The sequence below is a fragment of the Opisthocomus hoazin genome, chromosome 3 (genome assembly GCF_030867145.1).
Source record: "Opisthocomus hoazin isolate bOpiHoa1 chromosome 3, bOpiHoa1.hap1, whole genome shotgun sequence".
In the NCBI taxonomy this organism is placed as follows: Eukaryota; Metazoa; Chordata; class Aves; order Opisthocomiformes; family Opisthocomidae; genus Opisthocomus; species Opisthocomus hoazin.
In genome coordinates, this window is record NC_134416.1 from 16,165,828 (window position 1) to 16,183,627 (window position 17,800).

Genomic DNA, 17,800 nt, shown 5'->3' on the forward strand with positions numbered 1-17,800 from the left:
CCGAAAGTTGAAACTTTTTCCCCTTTGTGTTCCTATGCTTATGGCAGCCTAACATAAAGTTGGCATTGTCACAAACTGCAAAAACAGTTGCTATCACTTTTACATGATAAAAATTATTGATGATTTAAATTCCAAGTCTAGTGATGTAATATCTGCATATCTTTAATATATATTGAAATTAAAATATCCTCTTCTGAATGGTGTAATTCTCCCCTTCCCCCAAGTGACCAGTCATTAGAAAAATGCATTAAATATGAAAATCTGTAGTCAGCTGTTAACCATCACATATAAGATCTAGGGATTAGAAGAGATAAATTCATATTTTGAAAAAACATAGACACACATCGTGCTGGATATGAAAATTACTGATACGGTGGTCCTATGTGGCAAGATTCAGACTACCTTTAGTGATGCACGGCAGGACACTTCTGGAAGAGTTTACTAGCGTAGCAGGTGAAAGTAATGTCGGTGTAAGTATTCGCGGTCCTTAACACCTTATCTGAGTGCCTTATCAGGAGCACCTCTGGAGGCAGATGTAACTCTGCTGACCTCGTATCTCATGTTGCAGTGTGCACGAGAGTGGTCTGCCAAAATGGCCAAAGGGTGGAAAGTTTAAGAACAATAAGATAGTAACCCCGTTCTCCTCCCTGGTGGCTCTGTTTACCCACAGGCAGATCTGGAAAAACAGATCTCCCTAAGCCAGAGTGGAGCTGCGCAAGCTTTTTCTCATGGTATCAGGATCTCCCTCTTTCTTCCGGTTACTTTCTTGATCGGGAGGAAGTTGCTCCCAAGAGCCTTCTGTGTGTCTTTTAGATTTGCAGAGCTGCTCTTTCTTAAGAAAGAACATAAACTCACTTAATCCCATAGTTATATATCAAAAATGGAAAGCCTGAAGTTGATTGTATAGAACACAGACTGTTTTGTTTATGGATGAATTAATTTAACATGCTCCTGGAAACTGTGTGCAGGATTCTGATCTCCTACTGGTGCGACCTCAGGAGTCATTCTGCTTTAGCCAGTGAAATTAAATAGGCATAACTGGTTTGCATAAGGTGAATGATAAGGAAACCCTTTAGCATCATTTGTATTGTGTATTTACTCAGTGGTAACAGAACTTCAGTCTCATGGTTGGACCAGTGCATGTTGTGAGTTGGTGTGAAAATAACACATTGTTGAGGTTTCTTGGGAGGCGGCATGACAGTTTTCATTTTAACAGGCAGGGCCAGGCTTCTGATTGCATGCTGCCCCTTTTGCATCATCAAACTAAGGGAAAAATAGCTGTTGAAATCACATGCTTGATCCAGTTGAACTGAGCTTGGGATGCCTGCCAGAAAGAGGAGGTGAAGATAAATGTGCCACCTATTTGGTCCACCAGTCCCAGGGAAGGCTGGTTACCAAATCCATCCCCAGAGCAGCATGCAGCAGTCTCAGAGCTTCTCCAGGGAGCGATTTCTGGCTGGTGTGTAGGGCTGCGGTGATACTCTGGCCGTGGCCTCTTCCCACAGGAATGTCTTCTGTGCCCAGAGCTGTGCGAGGACGAGCGTTCGTTCACCTGGCTGCTTCGACTCTCCACGGTCTCGGGATGCCTTTTAAAGCAGGGAATCCTGAGCTGGCTGGTTTTAAAGCAGGAAATCCTTAGCTGGCTTGTTAAAGGCGTTCGAGGGTCCTTTCACGCAGGCACCACACAGCTGAGAGGCTGGTGTCAAGCCAGAGACCCTGCTTGACAGACTAGGCTGGTGTTACTGGGAGCAGAATGGGGTCTCTGACCGATTCTGGTAGCATCGTTTCCATGTTCCTAAGGTTGCTAACGACTAATTTGTTTGACTTGGTGGCACTGCAGTTCTCTAGCAGTATAGTATAACATGTAGTCAAAGAGCCAATTCTCCTTTCAGTTACACTTAGAAATTCCTCTTAGACATGTGAGGGCGCAGCAAAGGTAAAAATTAAAAATCTCATTATAGCAGAGGGGAGGATCCTGAACTCACATGGTGCAGAAGGCTGGGTGGGTAGGGAGGAACCTGACAGAGCAGGGCAAAGTTACCAAGCGGGAAAATGTTGCAAGAAGTCAATGTGCTGCTCTTGGTATAGGTGAGCCAGCAGGCAAAATGGGTTGCATGGATCGTTGCCAGCAGGGAACGTGAAAGTCTGGGAAGCACCGAATGGAGCGTAGCATTCTTGCAGGTGAGGGATGAGTAAGTGGCACTGGTTGTTTAAGACACAGTTGCACAGGGAAACTGGTAGGTGAACTGCAGAGCAGCAATACTTACTGTTTTTTCTGCCCTGTCCACCTCTTGCTCCATGGTGTGGAAGAGGAACCGTTCAGCTGATTGCAGAGGAACCTGAATTCAGCAGCACGGGTGGGAGGACGAGCTATTCAAGTGCTGGCAATGCAGGATGCAGCACAGCGCCGTGCCATTAGTACTGACGGTAGCATGGGGCTCTTCTCACTTTGTTGTCAGTCAGTGCTTGATGGACTAATCTTTAATCATAATGTGTTGGCCTCTGATCTTATTTCTCGCTGGTCAGGAGTGTGTATCTAATGTTTTGATGAACAATCAGTGCTGACAGGGAGTCACTTTTTTTCCTTAGTTGCAGTTTGTTTGCTTTTTGGGGACTATTTGTTTTATTGAGCGAATTCCTGGCTAAAAATCCAATAGAAGGCAAAGGATAATTAAGCAACAGACATGGGTGGCTTCATTTTGTGATGAATGAGTTCAGAAAGGAGTACCAGGGAGACGTATTAAAATATGTTTGTATAAAAACGTTCTGTAATGTTTTGAAATAGCATAAAAACACTGCTGCAAAAGGACTGAGCCAATAGATTTCAAAGCACTATTCAGCTGTAAATAAAAAGGATTTATCTTAGTGTTAGAATGTATACACATATAATTAGGCCTTATCTGATGACTGTTAGTAGGGTGGTAAAGAGCTATTTGAACGTAAGTGCAGGCATCATTAAGTGAATCATAAGTAACCTCTGTATATTTTTAATAAGCTTCAGTTTGCTTAAGATAGTGTGGTCTTTTTCTACTGGCGTCTGTTGCTACTTACAGTAGCTACTGGACTTCTATATGTAAGAGAGGGAGCTGTTCAATGACTGGCGGACCTCTAATCCTTTGACTGACTGTGCTTTGTCTTAAAACTGTCTTTGGCCTTGGCCTCTGAGAATCCTACGCCTCTGCTGTGTACGAACTTTCTCGTGGGAGTTCAAGCTGCACATAAGCCAGTGTAACTGAGCTGCTGCCAAATTAAGCGGTCCTCTTCCCCCAGCTATGGTTTCCATCTGCCTCCTTTGCATCAGAGCTAGTGAAAGTGAGGGTACAGAGTGGGTCAGACCAAGGCAAAACTGTTCCTTTTTCCTCTTTGATGGATTAGGCTTGTGCTGAAATGAATTAATTTTCAGGACTAACAGATCAGTTTACAAATAAACACAAAACTGATGAGCCTAATACACTGCCATGTTCTATCTTCTTTATGGAATGAACAGTACATGGGCTTAGTTTATCTTTTAAGATGATTGATGGAAAACCATTATTATGGTTTTTCTTTTAGATAAGAAATGGTGATGCAGCCTCTAGAAGCCTTCACATGGTCTGAGCCATGCTTCCGCACCTCTAGACACTGTGTGCTGCTGTGCCCATATTAAGTAAAGGGAAAAATCAGATCATCACAGTGATCTGCTATACTGAAAGAATATTGTTTTCATTATGGAATTCAGATTTTTCATAAAAAGGTGTTTGCATGTTCTTTTGTATAGGTAATTTTAGGTAAATTAGTATCCGGAATGTATTTTATTGAGTCAACTTTACAGTATTTTACATTCTGGCAGACTGCAGGGGTGTCAATAGAGATGAATGGATCACAATATATTAGCATTTGTGTAGTTTTTTGTTGTTTAGAGGAAGTGCAAATGCATGTTCTGTGACCTTGAACTTTAGATTATGAGCTTGCATGTCCTCTGCAATGATAAACCCCTGTATGGACTCAGGTGTTTGCAGGAGCTGGATGCCCCTTACAGAACAGAAACTCTATTTCTATAAACACACAATTCTCTGACGTCAGGTTGAGAAATGCTGCCTGCTGATGTGTTTACGTCCTCTGAAAACCAGCCCTGATACTGACGGCAAGTTCCAAATAGTAATTGTTTCTGGTTCACCAAGTGCAGAAGCAACATCAGAAGTTAGTATAACACATGAGAACAATGTCTTTGTTTCAAAATACCGTGAGTTTGGGAAAATCCGTGGTTACTCCCACCTGCATAAGGGATTCCCATTCCAGGGAAGAGGCTGGAGGAATTTCAGCTGCAAATGCAATGAACTGACAAGTATTTATAAACAGGGAATTACTGTGAATATATTTCTTCAGGCCTATCTCAACTACTCGATTCCTGCTGAACCCAGCCTCAAGTTCTTTCACAATGTTTTGGTAAGTTTAAGCATTTGATCAGGTAGGATTTGATTCATAGGAAAGCAAACAAGCTTCAGATTTTTTTCCTTTCTTTCATAAATCCTAAACCAGTTAAACTGCATTCCAGTTACCCTGGCGTCCTTCATGAAGAAATAAGTATTACACACAGTATGTATGCAATTTCTGTATAGAAAACAACCTGTGGTTCTACTAGCATCCTTTAACTTCTGAATCATTAAGGAAGGTGATGTGGTTTGTGCTGTCCTCACTAAGACACTCTGCTAAGATGTGGTTTAGACTGTGAAAAATAAGTTAAAGACCAACTATCTCACTTTCACTTTATGATTTTCATTGTGACAACCACAGAATTTACGCACACAGACAATGTTAATGAATATTTTAATTCAGTCACAGCTGCTAATAGTTTCTTGTGTTCATTTGTGTCTGACTTTGTGTTTTGTTTGCTGACAAGCTGGGCGGAGAGTGGCTTGAGAGCAGCCCTGAGGAGAAGGACTTGGAGGTACTGCTGGATGAGAAGCTCAACATGAGCCGGCAATGTGCGCTTGCAGCCCAGAAAGCCAACCTTACACTGGGCTGCATCAAGAGAAGCGTGTCCAGCAGGTCGAGGGAGGTGATTCTGCCCCTTTACTCTGCTCTCATGAGACATCACCTGGAGTACTGCATCCAGCTCTGGAGCCCCCAACATAAGAAGGACATGGATGTGTTGGAGTGGCTCCAGAGGAGGGCCACGAAGATGATCAGAGGGCTGGAGCACCTCTCCTGTGAGGACAGGCTGAGGGAGTTGGGGCTGTTCAGCGTGGAGAAGAGAAGGCTCCGGGGTGACCTTCTGGCAGCCTTCCAGTACCTGAAGGGGGCCTACAGGAAGGGTGGAGAGGGACTTTTCACAAGGGAGTGTAGTGATAGGAGAAGGGGGAATGGCTCTAAACTAAAAGGGGTCAGATTTAAATTAGATATTAGGAAGAAATTCTTCACCGTGGGGGTAGTGAGGCCCTGGCACAGGTTGCCCAGCGAAACTGTGGATGCCCCCTCCCTGGCAGTGTTCAAGGCCAGGTTGGATGGAGCTCTGAGCAGCCTGGTCTAGTGGAAGATGTCCCTGCTCAGGGGGGTTGGAACCAGATGATCTTTACGGTCCCTTCCAACCCAAACCTTTCTATGATTCTATGATCTTTCCGCTTCTTGTACATGCTCCTTTTATGTAGTGAGTGTTTTCATCCTCTACAGTAAGTAAGTCCTCACAGCGAACTTGCACATTGTTCTTAGAGATTCTGGAGGAGGGGTGGAAAAGGGACGATGGATTAGCTATCAGGAAAATTTTGTAGTTTATTTACAAGGCAGTAATTAAAAAATAAAACCAAATTACGTTAAACCAGCAGCCTCCCTGCACCTTTAAACAATATTGTTCTTCTACTCTGGAATCTGATTCGGGATGAACCTTATGTTCACATTCTTCTGAGTGTTTACAGTACGTAGCAATGATTTCAAATGCTTGCCATTTTCTGCCTACCAGTAATTTTGTGGAGCTATTTAAGTAGCTTAAATTTTAATCTGCAGGTATTTGGAAGAACGATGCATCAGTGGTCAAAAATCACAGCTCATTAATTTTACATAATAGCAAAAGAATAAATAGGTCGGTATTCTGTGCATTATGTTACTACTAGGATAGTCTAAGTGCTGTGTAGTTAGTGTTTATACGCTACTTTGAAGATGTAATTTGTTGTACGGGACTAATGTGTTCATAGACTTCTACATCTAGCTACACTCAGAAAGAAATAATTAACCTTGCATGAAGTCCTTTTGGGTTTCTGGTACATGATGAAAGAAATGAGAGTGGGATTCAGCTGACCAAGTGCTTATGTGTATCTTGGAGCTACCTGGCTAGACCCACCCCCCCACTACAAACAGGAAAGAAATAGCCACATTTGAGGAGCGATTTGTTTTGTACAAAAGTAGGTCTCTGAAAATAGATCATATGAATCATTTGTGTCTGCTTACTGACTGCAGAGGGAGTTTATGGTGGCTGGGCCTCATATGGACATCTCCCTTGCAGGTAATTAAAGTTAGGTGAGAGAAATCCCTGGAACAAACTAGTTCAGTGTTTTACACAGCGATTTGAAAGTAAATATAAAGGCTGCTTAAAATGAGTCAAAGTCTGGGCTGGTTGATTGAAGGGACTGACTCAATGTTAATTGAGGAGGCTGTGTATGCCATATACATATCTACTTGGTTCCGACCATGTTTGATATAGTGAATAAAAAACGTTGCTACACCCTTTTTCTTTGCCCTTCAAGTCTGTGTTTTTCTTTCTGTGAAAGACTAGCAGGATAAGTTCCTAGAGCAAACCCATTCAGGCCTGAAGAGGCATCAGCCTGCCCTAGCTTCCTTCCAGAGACTTCTGAGCTTCTCCATCTCTCGTGCTGGTCAGTAGTGCAGGTGGTGTCTCTGAACCTGAGTCACAGTCTCACATAGAATCACAGAATCACAGAATAGTAGGGGTTGGAAGGGACCTCTGTGGGTCATCTAGTCCAACCCCCCCGCCGAAGCAGGGTCACCTACAGCAGGCTGCACAGGACCTTGTCCAGGCGGGTCTTGAATATCTCCAGAGAAGGAGACTCCACAACCTCCCTGGGCAGCCTGTTCCAGTGCTCCGTCACCCTCAGAGAGAAGAAGTTCCTCCTCATGTTCAGACGGAACTTCCTGTGCCTCAGTTTGTGCCCATGGTTTGTGATAAGGTAAATACAAAGCAAATATCAGACCTTCCTTCCTTCTTGGATCTGTGACAGACACAAAGCTCTCTCCAGCCTCTCCCGTGCTAAACTGATTGTCTTTTGCTGAGAATCCTTCCAGCCCCACAGATGCAGATGTTCAGGTGATCAGTGGACTCCATATCTACCCACATTTTGGGTGCCCAGTACTGAATGGCACACTCTGCCTCAAACCTAAACAACATCTTTCCTTCCACGGACATCTTTGCATGTCCCAGTCTGCCTCTTCTCTAGAAAATCTTTGTTTTCAGGTTTTTGCTAACCTTATTAGCAAAAAAATGAAAATGTCTTTCTTAGTGTAGGATTGTGTTGTGTTCCTGCGAGGCTTTCTCCAGCTTCTTCCCCAGAACTGGTCTTTTGGATGGACCAATGCAGGGCTGTGCTTCTGAGGGGCTCTCTTCAACCTTTTACAAATCTCTGTAATTGTCCTTGGTTTTGCAGAAAATGTAATTTTACTTCTTCAGGTCCTGAGAAGGCGCTCTCTCTTGCATATGTGAACTTGCAGAAAGCTCTGGGGTTCCTGAGCTATTCAATTGAGATTTCTTTTTGGATCTACTGGCAACCTTTTAGATTTCCTCTGACAAGCTTTAAAGCATTTTCAAAACCTAGAAACTGGCTCACAGTGGGAAATAAATTTCTCAGTTCACAGGCTAAGCATCCGCCAACTCTGTATTCACATTCTTCTGCACAGTTTTACTTAATCTTCTGCTGACTGACTGATTGTCATTGTTGTTCCTTCCACCCTCCACATGGTGAGTGCCCCACGTGCTCAGGGAATGTTGTGGGGCAACTGATACAAAGACTTCTGTTGTGTGAAGTTGGGAAAATTAGCATCTATTGCTAGACAATTCACTGCTGAGAAGTTAGTAAGATAGCAAAGGCTTGAAACATCTAGTAAGGGGAAAAAATGAACAGGGAATTCATGACTGAAATCTGTTTCTAAAAAGACATTATATTTATTGTGCTCTTGAGGATGAAACTATTCAACAATAAGACCAAAGTAATAATTAGCATCTGTCTACTTTAAAATAGTTATACCTGTTTTGCAAAACACATAAGCAAAGACAAATGTGACAAAAGGGAATATATATGTAATTGAATTGCATTGTTTGAGAAGGTCATGGCTCTATAGATGCGCGCATGCCCGCACTGCATCATACCAACGAGGAGCTACAGCCCCTTTACTGCCCCAACATCTGTAGATCTGCACTTGATTAGGCACAGGACTTCCATGGGATTCAAGCACAGGTATAGCACTGAGGATGTTAAGGGTTTTAGGGATTCAGAACTCGGAAATGCACGTGATCACACAGCCTTCCCAACCACCGAGAGTTTTGTGTAGTTAGCGACCGTGCTTCGCTAGGCTGCTACTGCTGTCTGCAAAACAGGGCGACGCAAGTTCCTGGTCCCACCCACCTAACGAAAATCAAGTGAAACTTTTCCTCCCTGCGTTGAAACATCCGCATGGAGAAACCTTTCCAGGCCAGGAGCAGGTGGGGCCCTGGGGCTGCAGCCGAGTGTGCTACATGCACATGTAGGCAGAGAATTCTTCTACCATTTGCTGTTCTCCCTGACTACTCAAGTATAAAAGCAGCACAGATTAAGCTGTTACTTTGATCTTGCTCATTCTTTCTTACACATGTTGAGTAAGTTATATATGACTCTAATAAATAAGAAAAGAAAGAGGGAAAAAGAAAAGGCAATTCATGGCTTTTGTACCTGTGCAAATGTATTAATGCAAGACAATTTAGAGCAATGCTTTCCAAACACCTAAATTAATCCCTCTCTCTGTGACACATTCACTTTTTTAATCAACATACACAGTGTCAAATTGCATCTCTGAATAACCATTTCAGCCAGTTGAACTACAACTACAGTGTACTATTTAAGACTGTATGTGAAACTAAATACAGATGCCTGTATTCTTGGGGCTGTGGTGAAGAATGTGGTACTCCATTGCTGTAGGTGCTAAATTTTTTTTATTTTTAATGTGATTGAACAGTTAAAGGCAGTGAAAGAAGTGGATCTGCTTAATGCCCATGCGAGATTGTTAAAAATGTTTGAGGAAAATATATTCTTAATGGGATAGGTTGATTTTGTGATCATTTTTAATAGAATTAGTTTTAAGAAAATTGTATTTACCGTGGGTATTTGTATCTTGTGTGCATTCTGGACCTGGGGAGAGCCAGAGTTAATGCTTGCACTGATTGAGGTGACAATCTTTAGAATACAGGAGAACAGAAAATCCTGGCTCTCCTAAAACAGGAAGAACACCAAAGTATTCCTGCTATGAAGCAGCAAGATCTTAGGCAGCTATCTCATGTTCACTGTACATCTACAAGCAGACGTATCCGTAGACTGGCATGGCTAAACAGGGAGCTTGGTGGAGCTCCAATGCAAAACAGCTGTGTAGAGGAGATGGAAGCAGGGACAGGTTGCAATGGAAGACTTTAGAAACATTACCTGAGTATGTAGAGGTAGCCTCCACAAATCCAAAGCTCAAATGCAGTGGAGACTTGCACGGGAAGCACAGCAATCATTGAGAGCAGCCTTGTGGAGAGAACTTGCGGGTACTGGTGGATGAAAAGCTGGACATGAGCCACCAGTGTGCACTCACAGCCCAGAAGGTCAACCGTAGCCCGGGCTGCATCAAAAGCAGTGTGGGCAGCATGTCGAGGGAGGGGATTCTGCCCCTCTGCTCCGCTCTGATGAGACCCCACCTGGAGTCCTCTGTCCAGCTCTGGAGCCCTCAGCACAGGAAAAAGATGGACCTGTTGGAGCGGGTCCAGAGGAGGCCACAAAAACAATCAGAGGGCTGGAGCACCTCTCCTATGAGGAAAGGCTGAGAGAGTTGAGGAGAAGAGTGGAGAAGAGAAGGCTCCAGGGAGACCTTATTGCTGCCTTTCAGTACTTAAAGGGGGCATATAAGAAAGATGGGGACAGACTTTTTAGCAGGGTTCGTAGCAACAGGAAAAGGGGTAATGGTTTGAAACTGAAAGAGGGTAGATTCAGACTAGATATAAGGAAGAAATGTTTTACCATGAGAGTGGTGAAACACTGTACCAGGTTGCTCAGAGAGGTGGTAGATGCCCCATCCCTGGAAACATTTAAGGACAGGTTGGACAGGGGTCTGAACAACGCCATCTAGTTGAAGATGTCCCTACTCATTGCAGGGAGGTTGGACTAGATGATGGTCCCTTCCAACCCAAGCTATTCTACGATTCTATGAACAATAAGAGCTTCCACTGCTATGTTAGTATAAAAAGGCCAAGTAAGGAAAATGTGAAACCATTGCTGAATGGAGGAGGTGATGTAGTGACAGCAGACACAGGTAAAGCTGAGGTACTCGATGGTTTCTTTGCCTTCTTTACCAACAATCTATCCTATTCCTCTGTGCTTGGGACAAGGGTTCAGAGAAAACTACCAGTACTTGCTGAGGTTTGCATCAGGGATTTCTTGAGAGAGTTTGGCTGGAAAGCTCCATGGGAACAGACAGACCACATCCAAGGTGCTGAGAGAACTGGTTGATGTCTCTGCAAGGCCACTCTACAATGTTTGAAGGTTATGAAGATCATAGAAGGTTTCCTAATGACTGGAAATAGGCAAAAGTTGCAGCCATCAAAAAGGCCAAAAAGACGGTCTAGGGAACTGTAAGCTGATCAGTGTCACTTTGGTCCCTGTGGAACTTAGTGGCAGAAGTCCTCCTGGAGCACATTTCTGGGCATATGAAGGAGGAGAAGCTGACTGGAAATGATCAGCATGGATCTACCAAAGGTACATCATGCCTGACCAGCCTGATTGTGTTCTATGATAAAATGACTGGATTTGTGGATGAGGGGAAGGTAGTGGACGTCACTTAGCTTTGGCCAGGCTTTTGACATTGTCTCCAGCAATATTCTTGCACCTGAGTTAGGACGTTACGGTCTGGATGCGTGGACAACCAGATGGGTAAGAATTGGTTGGATGATTGGTCTCAGAGTGGTTAATGGGTTATACTCTACTCAGAGGACACATAGAGTGCTACAGGGGTCTGTATACTGGGACCATCCAGGTTAACATCTTTATCAATTACCTGGAGAAGGTGATGGAGCCCACTTTCATTAGGTTTGCAGATGACACCAAATTGGAGGGAACAGTGGATATGCTGGCAGACAGGGCTGCCATACAGAGCGACCTACGCAGGCTGAAGGAACGGTCCAACAGGAACCTTAGGAAATTCAGCAAAGACAAATTCCCTTCAGCTGGGAAGGCCAAGACTTTGCACTGGTACAGGCTGGGGCTGACTGGATTTATGGTGAAGGCACTGGGAAGTCCTGGCAGACAGCACCCTGCCCATGCATCAGGAGTGTGCCCTGGCAGCAGAGGTGGCTAACAGCATCCTGGACTGTGCTAGAGGGAGCTTGAGGGAAGGAATTGTCCTCCCGCTCAGCACTTGTTGGACCACATCTAGACACTGTGTCCTTTTGAGCCCCCCCAGTACATGAAAGGCATTGAAAAAATGAAGCCAAGTTCAGCCGAGGGCACCCGAGATGGTTGGAGCTGGAGCCAAGTTTAGCTGAGGGCCCCCAAGATGGTTGGAGCCAGAGCCATGTGAGGAGGAGCTAAGGGAACCTGATTTGTTCAGCCTGGAAAAGAGCTAGCTTCAGGTGGACCTCATAGGTCCTTGCCAGGACCTATAGAATCATAGAATGCTTTGGGTTGGAAGGGACCTTTAGAGGCCATCTAACCCAACCCCCTTGCAGTGAGCAGGGATATCTTCAGCTAGACCAGGTTGCTCAGAGCCCCGTCCAACCTGGCCTTGAATGTTTCCAGAGATGGGGCCTCCAGTACCTCTCTGGGCAATCTGTTCCAGTGGTTCACTACCCTTATCGTAAAAAATTTCTTCCCTATATCTAGTCTAAATCTACCCTCTCTTAGTTTAAAGCCATTGCTCCTTGTCCTATCACAACAAGCCCTACTGAAAATATTTTCCCCATCTTTCCTATAGGCCATCTTCGGGTCCTGAAAGGCTGCTGTAACGCTGCTATGAGGGGGTCTTTGAGAAGACAAAGCCAGGCTCTTCATGGTGGTGATAGGTGGGTGGACCAGAAGCAGAAGACATAAACCTAAAGAAAGGTTCAGACTGGGAATGATGAAAAGAAGAACATGGGAAAATCATAATGCTGGGATTGGGTAAAATGGTTTAGGTGCTGAGCTCTAACAGACCGTAAATCCTGAATAGTCAGGCACCATTTCCTGTGCTCCTGGCTCCATCCACTCCATGTAGAAAGCAAAGGTACTTTACCCACCAGAGCGAATTTTCATTGGCTAGCAGTGAAACCTATAATATAGCCCAAATTCTTAATTATAACAGGAATATTTTTTTTCTGCAAAACACAGCTATAATCTTTGAGTTAGTGCAGGCTCAAGCTTGCGTCTGCATGGCATGGTGCAGAGCTGTGTGGACCTACCTGCCAGGTTTCCTATGCGGGACAGGCTCTTTTAATTGGCTTGGCCTGTGAGTTAGGCTTCGTGGCAATAGTTCTTAACTAGGACCCAGTGCTGCAGGAGCAGGTTGTGTGAGCACCTGATAGTGAGATCAGAACGCCTGGCTAGGTTGAACATCTGTGCTGTGGTCCTCTCCTGTACATTCTGTAGTCAGCAGAGGAATGGCCACCCCAGATCTGCTTGTTCCAACTGGTATAGCATTGCCCAACATCACATGCATACATCGTGGGTAAAAGGGTTGGTTTTGTTAATTTTTTTCTGTTTAAGAAAGGATGAAGCTGGTGTGGTGGGAGAGGTGGAGGATGGAGGAAACGGGCAGTTCCAGCCTTTCCATTGCAGAACCCCAACACTCGCTTCCCTCAGCCATGCAGCCAGAGACTGCGACAGTCATTCCTTCTCATATAGGGAGCATGCTTCAGCATTACTTATATCTCACGGTCTTGTAAAAGAGTCCAGAGTTTCAATTTAGACATTTATTCCCTGCTTTTGTACGTGAAGGAGAGTGCCTGGTCCAATGTCAGGCAGAGCTTGGTCCTGCAGCAAAGTGTTGCTCCTCTTCCACCTTCTCCTAGCTCTGAGTTTCCTCCTAAAGAGCAGGAAAATGACGTGTTTTCATGATGATTGCAGCATTAAGGTCACCTCTGGATTTTGTCAGCCGCTGGTCTCAGTATGGCTAGAGGGTTCCAGAATTTGGACCCCCAGTGTGGCAAGCATGTTTTGGTGACTTTTGGGGGTCAGAAGTAAAGATGATGGCTGAAGCCGGTATCAATGTGATTGTGCCTACCCACAGGGATGTTACTATACCACTTCTGCATGGCTAATAAGAACTGACTTGCTGTGAGTGAGGCTAGCAGCACAGTGCTTGAACTTCTAAAAGGCATTAATATTCCTCAAGATACTTTGCCTTGAATTAGTCATTAATTCTTTATCATTACCCAATAATGATTCTAAAACCAAAGTGTTCAGCTTAATGAGTTTATTACTATAGATCCTAAAAAGTGTAATTCTGCTTAATTTGGGGGAATATTAGTTCCAAGGGAGGGAACAATTCAGGGTGAGTTATGTTATGCTAAGTGAATGTTGTTTGCCCAAATACTCTCATAGCATAGGAAGGGAGCAATGAAAAGAAATGTGGTCCAACCCCTTCATTCACAGGTTTGAATAATTCCCTGGAGGGTGTGTAGCAAGACAGATAATTTACTGCTGGTAGCAACAATGGTTTTCTGGAGGAACAAGTAGCAGAGAAACTGGATTACAAGAGTGGTTCTGAGTCACACAATCTCCTGGGCTGCTCCAGTGTTGGCCATTGCTCAAAGATGAGCTTGGAGTCAAACTAACAACCAGCTAAATGGTTTGGAGGGTTTTCCTGTTGAGGATGAGGTTGAGGAAGTATGACTATTGTCTGGATGCTTTTGCAGTGCTGTACACAGCAGTAGAAGGGAGACTTGGAGCTGACCCTCTGCATTACTACTAGCTGATGCCATGTCCAGCTCTTCATATACCCAAAGGAAGACTATGTGCAACTGATGCCGAGTGACCTGCAGGGTACGCTTGCTGCACTGTGCCTAGTGTCTAGCATTCTCCTTAGCCTCCAGATATCATTCCTTCGTTTTTAGTGACAAGAGGCAACAAAGGGAACCTAGTGGTTGGTGTCTACTACAGGCCGCCAGATCAAGAGGAGCTGATAGACAAAGCATTCTTCCTCCAACTCCAGGAGGCTTTGCGCTCGCAGGCTCTTGTCCTACTGGGGGACTTCAACTACCCCAACATCTGCTGGAAAAGCAACACAGCAAGCTGTAGGGAATCCAGCAGGTTCCTAGAATGCATTGAGGACAACTTCTTAAGCCAGGTAATAAGCACCCCTACCCGAGGGGATGCGATACTAGACCTGGTGGTCACCAATGCAAGTGAGCTCATTGGGGATGTCAAGATCCTGGGCTGCAGTGACCACGCGCTGGTGGAACTAACGCTACTGAGGGAAATGGGAATAATGAAGAGCATAGTCAGGACCCTAAATTTTAGGAGGGCAAATTTCCAGCTCTTCAAGGAGATAGTCAGAAGGACTCCCTGGGAAACAGTCCTCAGGGACAGGGGAACAGAACAGAGCTGGCAGGTCTTTAAGGGTGTATTCCAGAGAGCGCAAGGGCTCTCGATCCCCAGGTGTAAGAAGTCATGGATTTGATGGGTGGACCGTTCGGTGGATAAGGAATTGGTTGGATGGTTGCAGCCAAAGGGTAGTGGTCAACGGCTCAATGTCCGGATGGAGACCAGTGACGAGTGGAGTCCCTCAGGGGTCCGTACTGGGACCGGTGCTGTTCAATATATTTATCAATGACATGGACAGCGACATCAAGTGCACCCTCAGCAAGTCTGCAGATGACACCAAGCTGAGTGGTACGGTTGAGACACCAGAAGGACGGGATGCCATCCAGAGGGACCTGGACAAGCTGGAGAGGTGGGCCTTTGTGAACCTCATGAGGTTCAACAAGGCCAAGTGCAAGGTCCTACACCTGGGTCGGGGTAATCCCTGCTATCAATACAGGCTGGGGGATGAAAGGATCGAGAGCAGTTGTGCTGAGAGGGACTTGGGGGTACTGATAGATGAAAGGCTGGACAAGAGCTGGTAATGTGCGCTGGCAGCCCAGAGGGCCAACCGTGTCCTGGGCTGCATCAAGAGAAGCGTGGCCAGCAGGTCGAGAGAGGTGATTCTGCCCCTCTACTCTCCTCTGGTGAGACCTCACCAGGAGTACTGCGTTCAGCTCTGGAGCCCTCAGCACAAGAAGGACATGGAACTGTTGGAGCGGGTCCAAAGGAGGGCTACAAAAATGATCCGAGGGCTGGAGCACCTCTCCTATGAGGACAGGCTGAGAGAGTTGGGCTTGTTCAGCCTGGAGAAGAGAAGGCTGCGGGGAGACCTGATTGCAGCCTTTCAGTACTTAAAGGGAGCCTATAGGAAAGATGGGGACAATCTTTTTAGTAGAGACAACAGTGACAGGACGAGGGGTAATGGTTTTAAACTAAAACAGGGTAGGTTTAGGCTAGATATAAGGAAGAAATTCTTTACAATGAGGGTGGTGAAACACTGGAACGGGTTGCCCAGAGAGGTACTGGAGGCCCCATCCCTGGAAACATGCAAGACCAGGTTGGACAGGGCTCTGAGCAACCTGATCTAGTTAGCGGTGTCCCTGCTCGCTGCAGGGGGGTTGGACTAGATGACCTCTAGAGGTCCCTTCCGACCCAAAACTTTCTATGATTCTATAAGTGGGAAAGAAAATCTATAAACCTTCATTGCAGGGGCCCTGGCGTTTCTCTTGCCATCTCCTGCTGCGAGGAAAGGTGAACCCCAGCTAAGAACAGGCTTATTTCTGAAGGCAAAATCGTTGCTGCATCTGAAGAAAAGAACTTCTTCAGTATTATCAAAGATATGAAAATGTGATCCATTGATGGCATACTGACATGGAGATCTGAGTAGTTGGGCACTGACAGAAAAGCCTTCGCTGCTTGCCATTTGTGGAGAGTCCCACTGAAGTGCATGGCTAAGTTGCTCAACCACACCTGAATTTGGATTCTTGGGGGATAAAGCCTGTTGTATAGCTGCTTCCTGTGCCACAAAGGCACAGGTGATTTTAACACTAGACATCAAATGTCACTGGCTGCTGAGTCAGGGAGCTAAACCATTCCTAGAATCACTTGTTAAACCAGCAGCGCACATTGGTGTAGCTGATACTACATGTGTCTGTTTACAGCCTACAGCAATGGTGTTGCTCCCTCTACACTGTTCTCTTTGTGCTAGACTTTTCTATGTTTTTCACAGATGTTGGGGACATCAGAGGCTGGAACTGTTCCGTGTATTCTCAGGCTGCCTACAAGCTGTGCAGGCTTGCATGCAGAAGTGCCATTGCTAAGTTAATTACTCACACCTCAGACCAGGACAATGGAGTTGTAAGCAGAGATAAGCGAGTCCTCCCCTGCATATCAGGCAATAGAATTGCACAGCCAAGTTAAGGAGAGTATAACAACATCTAAGTTTGAAGTTGGCCCTGCTTTGCAGGGAAGATTCAACCAAATGACCTCCAGAGATCCCCTGCAACTTTAATTACTCTATGGTTCTAACAAAAGAAGGATTTTTGCAAGAGAAACTGCAAATCTGTTTTCCCAGCTCTGAAGTCACCAGGGAAATTGGGACTGGGACTTCATGTGCAGGTCACAGATGAGTAAAGATCACATTCTTTCTGTCTGTGGACTTTGCGAAGCACATCAGTAATTAATATACCAGTGAGTTTACTATTTCTGGCATTGGTGAAATCGTATTCACCTCTGCGTGCTCTAAATTTGTCCCTAAATTACACATAGAAATGCCCACCCTAAATTACACGTCGAAGTGAAATAATAACTTGCAGCTGGCTGGATGCCCCCTGCAGACCTGTTCTGACTTTATGGTCATTGCCCTCTTAATAGTAGTTACTCTTGCTTAACCCAGTGAGGTGAAGGCTGGATTGAGCCCTACCCCTGGCTGCCTGCTCTCCCTGCAGTGAATGAAGGAGGAGGGGTTATTGTAGGTACAGCAGGTGCCAGGCATGTTCTGTGGCACTTTTATTTCCTCTTTTTGAGGAATTCACAGACAAAGTAGATGGTGACTTGGCACTCGGAGTCGTTCCACTCTCCCGTGCTGAGCATTTCCACACAGTCCTCGCGGCCAGCTGGGTCATGAGGCTCTCCTTCCTTCCAGTTGCTGTAGTTCTGCAGCAGGCTGTTGTCTGCATACACAAACTGTCCTTCTTTTTCCATGTCGTTCAGCCCAATGAAGGCTCGGAAGAGGCCGCTGTTGGAGATGTAGTCAGCAATCAGGGCATTGGTTGCCTCATCTTTCGGCATGGCCAGTGTTCCTCCCCTGTACCTGCAGTGCATCAAGGCTTCTCTGTAATTCTTCTCTTCTTTCACGATGTAGTAGAATTTCTCGTCTGTCTCCCTGATACCTGCTATAACTATAAAGGGGGGAAAAAAAATCGCTTAATGGCATTTCAACAGATATTGAACGTGCTTCTGTTCCAATATGACAATGAGATGATTTTTACATTAGAATTAATAAAAGGGAGAGAGGAAAAGTATTCTCACCACTGAAT

The 17,800-nt window shown here is 45.2% G+C and overlaps 1 protein-coding gene and 1 long non-coding RNA gene across 4 annotated transcripts in view; one reads left to right on the top strand and one right to left on the bottom strand.

Annotated features, from left to right (window-relative positions):
• LOC142360819 (uncharacterized) overlaps positions 1-17,800 on the top strand; it is a 22,159-nt gene that overhangs the window by 3,028 nt on the left and 1,331 nt on the right. For both annotated transcript variants that reach the window (XR_012763384.1, XR_012763385.1), the window contains exon 2: positions 12,178-12,265. This is a non-coding gene — a long non-coding RNA (uncharacterized LOC142360819). The remainder of the gene's footprint in view (positions 1-12,177; positions 12,266-17,800) is intronic.
• The window catches only part of COLEC10 (collectin subfamily member 10), a 25,123-nt gene continuing 19,581 nt past the window's right edge, over positions 12,259-17,800 (bottom strand). For both annotated transcript variants that reach the window (XM_075415646.1, XM_009937884.2), the window contains one exon: positions 12,259-17,662. In XM_075415646.1, coding sequence (XP_075271761.1) covers positions 17,271-17,662 — 392 coding nt within the window. In that variant the 3' untranslated portion in view covers positions 12,259-17,270. The remainder of the gene's footprint in view (positions 17,663-17,800) is intronic.